This window comes from Gigantopelta aegis, chromosome 10, assembly GCF_016097555.1.
Source record: "Gigantopelta aegis isolate Gae_Host chromosome 10, Gae_host_genome, whole genome shotgun sequence".
Taxonomy (NCBI): Eukaryota; Metazoa; Mollusca; class Gastropoda; order Neomphalida; family Peltospiridae; genus Gigantopelta; species Gigantopelta aegis.
Window position 1 is genome coordinate 30,322,652 of NC_054708.1, and position 6,000 is coordinate 30,328,651.

At 39.4% G+C, this 6,000-nt stretch overlaps 1 protein-coding gene across 1 annotated transcript in view; it reads left to right on the top strand.

Annotated features, from left to right (window-relative positions):
• LOC121383462 (B-cell linker protein-like) overlaps window positions 1–4,855 on the top strand; it is a 38,184-nt gene extending 33,329 nt beyond the window's left edge. Inside the window, exons 14-15 of the mRNA XM_041513529.1 lie at window positions 1,623–1,772; window positions 3,793–4,855. Coding sequence (XP_041369463.1) covers window positions 1,623–1,772; window positions 3,793–3,900 — 258 coding nt within the window. The 3' untranslated portion in view covers window positions 3,901–4,855. The remainder of the gene's footprint in view (window positions 1–1,622; window positions 1,773–3,792) is intronic.
• Window positions 4,856–6,000: the final 1,145 nt, after the last annotated feature.

A 6,000-nucleotide genomic window follows, 5' to 3' on the forward strand; every position in this document is an offset into this window, starting at 1 on the left:
GGCAATCAACTGTGATTTCAGGAGTGATCTCATCATTGTCCAAGATACCCTTACAGCACAGCGTTATGTTGACGTTATTCTAAGACCAGTTCTCCAGCCATTTTTGCGCCGTCACCGAAGACCAGGAGGTCCCCTTCTGTTTCAACAAGACAATGCCCGTCCACATACTGCAAGAATTGCCAAGCATTCCGCAACAAGCCGGTATCACCGTTATGAACTGGCCCGCCGTTTTACCGGATTTGAACCCAATTGAACACATGTGGAATGAGTTAGGACGTCGTGTACGTCACCGCCAGCCACCACCGCGTAATGTCGCTGAGCTTGCACAGGCGTTGCAGGAGGAGTGGAGGAACATTCCTGTGGCTTATGTGAGATGTTTGTGCCAATCCTTTCCCCGTCGTCTTCACGCATGCTCACGGGCCAATGGTGGACACACCAGATACTGACCTTGATAGGGGGGGGGGGGGGTGAACTTTTCGATTACGAATGCAACTTGATTACTGATGATAACTGGCCATGTTTCCATGTGAATGTATCTCATGAATACCAGTCATTAATGTCATATTACATTATCCATCAATTCATTAATAGATTGTCGTTATTTGCAATGAAAAGTTGTTTTTGCGTTTTCACTGTGTGTCAGTATACATATTAAATATACTTTCTTGTTTAGAATATCAGTGTCTGTATATTCAATGTCTTTCTGGTCGTCTTAACATTTGTAAGAAGCCCAAACTGGATTTTGTCTTTAAATAATTTCGTACGTACGATAAAAACATATGTTAGGAAATAAAATGAAATTTAACCTAGTACAAATATTAGAACGATCAGAAATACGTTTAATATACAGCCACTAATATTTTATGCAGAAAAATATTTTTTAAAACTCTCTGTTAGTCGATAACATCAAACTCAGGAATGTCCCTTTAAGGACAGGTACGGCGGAAGCAAGTAAACACTGGGGGGGGGGGGGGGGGTGGCTGACTGAGATCGAAGGCGCAAAGCAAAGTTTCTAGGGGACTTCGGGGGTATGATCCCCCTTAAAATTTTCAAAACTAGAGGTCCTGAAATACAATTTCCTGCATTCTAACAAGTAAAAATTCATCTCTGCCTTAAGATGTACTACCAATAATATTTTTGATTCAGAAATATTGGGGAGGGGTGGATTCCTGTGTAAGGATGGCAGTAGACGATAAAAGATATAAACACAAATTACGTCATTCAAACTATACCCAGACATTTTAATATAAAACAACTCGTAAGATAAATGGAATCTAACGGCCACTCGTATATTATTCTCTATTTATCGATTGCAATCCGTTGCTACTTGCCATTCCCCGCAATGTGCACATTATATTATTTTATTTATAAATATGCATGTATGCCTACAAAATGTATATTTTGTTGGCAAAATAAAATGTATCTAATGTATGACATTTGTTTAAGAGCATGTTTTGATGGGCCATAAAGCAAGTCAGTTGTCCGTTAGCCCGAGTACTCTGACGGTAAGACAGCTAGACAGTTAACAATCTTTTACACTGTCCAAATGCCCGTCCAGCTCTCTTACTGCCAGAGTACTCGGGCAAGGCGTTCGTGTGAGCACCTAGTGTGTATTTTTTCAGGATGGATCATTTCTGGTTCGTGACAGCGCGACTTCTGCCGATCAGCCGTACACCCTGGTGTTGCTGTACAACAACGTCGTGAAGAACCTCAAAATACGATCGAGAAAAGACGGGAAAGTAACTCTCGGTGAAGAGCAACGAGATGAAGTTGTGAGTTGTCTCCCTTTGCCTTCATCATAAAGTTTATTAGGTTGAAGGGAAGTAAATCATAATACACTGTCCACCATATTAACATAAATATAAAACAGTGGAGAACAAGAATTTTCCGAGTGAATCACATACACTGGCGTAGGAAGCGAGATGGATGTGGGACGGGGGGGGGGGGGGGAGCATGTGGTCCCACTTTTCTTGATCCATTAACAGCAGCGATGGTTTATATATACATGTATGTATGTCGAGGTTGACTGTTACATACATAGATATTAACGCACTGGCGCAGGGGATAATTAAATCCTTTCTGGCCTCACAAATTGCCCCATGCCGTTGCTGGCACTCGAACCTGTGGCACAGAATCGCCCTCAAATTGCAAGATTAACCACGATGCGCTCTGTCTGTCTGTCTGTCTGTCTGTGTCTGTATGTATGTATGTATGTATATATGTATGTATGTATGTATGTATGTATATATGTATGTATATATAGTATCTATCTATCTATCTATCTATCTATATATCTATATGTGTTTGTGTGTGCGTATGTGCGTGTGTGTGTGTTTGTCTGTCTGTGTGTGTTTGTGTTTTTCTTGATCCAATGGCAGCAGCGACGGTTAATATACATGTATATATATATATATATATATATATATATATATATATATATATATATATATATGTATGTATGTATGTATGTATGTACGTACGTACGTACGTACGTGTGTGTGTGTGTGTGTATGTGCGTGCGTGTGTGTATGTATGTATGTGTGTATGTATGTGTGCCCCCCCCCCACTTTTTGGCACCTTCCTACGCCACTAACATACATACATTGCATACCTGTAAACTCTGACGCATTTGGCATGAATCTCACGCGTTTGTAGCAAAGATCACGCTCTCACGCAACGCTACTATAATCTCACGCGTTTGTAGCAAAGATCACGCTCTCACGCAACGCTACTATAATCTCACGGTGTTTTATACTCCATGAAGAAGAAGTTTGTTTTGTTTAACGACACCTCTAGAGCACATTGATTTATTCGTCATCGGCTATTGGATGTCAAACATATGGCCATTTTGACAGTCATAGAGATGAAAGCCACTACAGTTTCCATTAGTAGCAAAGTTTATATGCACCATCCCACAGTCAGGATAGCACATATCACAGCCTTTGATATAGCAGTTGTGGTGCACTGGCTAGAGCAAGAAATAGCCTAATAGATCCTAGACCGACCGCGCATCAAGCGAGCGTTTTAACACTAGGCTGCGTCCCGCCCCTTCACTACCGATGTCCGACTTATATGATTTAACATCAAACGTAATAAATAGTACCGGCCTCGGTGGCGTCGTGGTTAGGCCATCGGTCTACAGACTGGTAGATACTGGGTTCGGATCCCAGTGGAGGCATGGGATTTTTAATCCAGATTCCGACTCCAAACCCTGAGTGAGTGCTCCGCAAGGCTCAATGGTTAGGTGTAATCCACTTGCACCGACCAGTGATCCATAACTGGTTCAACAAAGGCCATGGTTTGTGCTATCCTGCCTGTGGGAAGCGCAAATAAAAGATCCCTTGCTGCTAATCGGAAAGAGTAGCCCATGTAGTGGCGACAGCGGGTTTTCTTTCAAAATCTGTGTGGTCCTTAACCATATGTCTGACGCCATATAACCGTAAATAAAATGTGTTGAGTGCGTCGTTAAATAAAACATTTCTTTCTTTTTCTTTTTAATAAATAGTAAAACTTGCACTTCCTCGATTTTTAAAATACTCCATTTTGGGCTTAAACAAACAAACAAAACCCCTGTTTTTACCCCTTTGAATCCCTTGACCTAATCAACAGCCTGCAACCCCTAAGCACCCCCCCCCCCCCCAACGGTTGGGTATAACTTTGATTAATTTATTAATTACTATTTGTCTTAAAGATAAATGATCATTCGGTGAATTGCTTGTTTTGATTTTCGTTTGATATGTTTTGTATATGTTGAAGACATGTTTTAAAAACAAAATTAAACATGAATTTCAGACTTTTAAAGATGTCGTTGAATTGGTAGAATACCATCAGAAGTTTGACATCATCCTTGTCCAAGAGAGAGGGATGGTAAAGCTGCAGAGAACACCACCGAAATCTTAACATTGCGAGGACTAACAACACGCATCTTGTGATCACACGATGTGGACAGCATTGCATTTCAATCAACTACTTTTGTTGTTTCGAGCATTGTTATGGGTTTTATGCTTTCTTGCGAAAGTTCAATATGCACCATCATATATTTATAACAGCTCTGAATAGTAGGGTATATAATAGTATTATGTGACATTGTTTATTTATGTAAATATTACATATATTCAGGAACGGATCAAAGGGGTGGGAGGGGTCACATGGGTCCCGTGATCCCCTTTGAAAGACATTAAGGGCCACAAGTCTGCTGTGACCACTATTTTTATATTGGCATAACATATTGTATTAACATAATTGCTGTACATTAGTCTAGCCTCAACAAACTGAACAAAATTAGGAATTACCTTTACCCTTACAATTATGCGTGTTGATGGTCTATTTTTTAATAGAGGTGGCACAAAACCCTTTGTGTTTTAACTAGAATTTAAAGATCCTTAGCACGTGGACGGATACGTTTTCACTTTTTGTGATTATATAATATAATTCTTTGACCAAAAATGGGGTGGGGGCGGGCCCCCGTCTGAATCCGCGCCTGGTAAAATAATACATTCCCGTCCAAGACACTGCACCATGACTGGCATATTTAATCTTCTGGTATGTGTTTTAAAGGGACATTCCTGAGTTTGCTGCACTTTTTAAGATGTTATTGATTAACAGAGACTTTTTAATGATTGTAATTACATATCAAATATATTTTTCTGCATAAAATATTAGTGACTGTATATTAAACGTTCTAATAGTTGTACTAGCTTAAATTTCATCTATTTCCTGAAATGTTGTTCTTTCGTACGTACGAAATTATTTGAAGACAAAAACCAGATCGGGCTTCTTACAAATATTAAGACGACTAGAAACACATTGAATATACAAACATTGATATTCTAAACAAGAAAATATATTTAATATGCAAGTTTAATCGTAGAAATATTTTATTAGTCGGAAACATCTTACTCAGGAATGTCCCTTTAAGACATATTCGAATTTTGTTTAATTGCACCCCCCCCCCCATCGCCCTTATTCCAGTAACTGAAGTTGGATGTGTGCGTGTGTATGTGCGTGTGTTTATCTTTGCGAGGGTCTGTATCATATGTGTATATGTATGTATATGTGCGTGTGTGTGTCTATGTATGTGTGTGTGCGCGTGTGTGGCATGCTCACGTGTATAAAACATAACAGTGATATAAATATGTTCAACAATAATTTACCTGAATATTGTTCATTAAATGACAGAATAACTAAAAATGAGTAAGGGGCGAAAATTTTATGGGGGTGATTCTATTTCGTGGGTCGGGGCGATTCTATTTCAAGGGGGGAGGTTTTATTTCGAAATAGATTCGCCGGGGGGGGGGGGGCGAAAATGTTACGGGGGCGATTCTATTTCGTGACACCGGCAACGTAACCATAAAACCGTCATATTTCTTTGTCGTGATGTCAACAATGCTATGACGTTTAATATTATTGTTGATGTCAAAGCAATCCTACGTACATTCTACTGAATATAGTTTAACTTGAGAAATGTACGAACAGAATCACTGATTGACATTTATAATAATATTTATTTTAAATATGTACATACATTATAAATGTAAAATGTGCGTGGATCTAACACCACCTAATAACAACTGTTGTGCTGTTCTGTTGCCATATTTTGAACAAGACTTGAGTGGATATAGCAAGAGGTAAGTCACTAAGTAACTGATTATTTGCTTGTTTGTTTGTTTGTTTATCTGGGTCTCGTTCCAGGAATCAATGTTAGCACTACTATTGTCGTAAATGCCTACCATTGCGACCATAATGTTGTCAGGGCCGTAGCTAGGATTTTTTTTTTTTGGGGGGGGGGGGGGGGGAACTGAGTAGTTAATAGTCTAAAACTTCTTAAACAGTCAAGAAGAAAATTTTCTTTAAGTTTCTATAATGCTAGCTACGGCCGTGGTTGTTCTACGGTCACCAGCCTGTTCCACGATGCGGCGCAAATTACGGTAAAAAAAATTGCAATTTGTAAGCCATTAATATAGATCTGCGTCAAATGGTAGTTCGATGATAATTTGATGA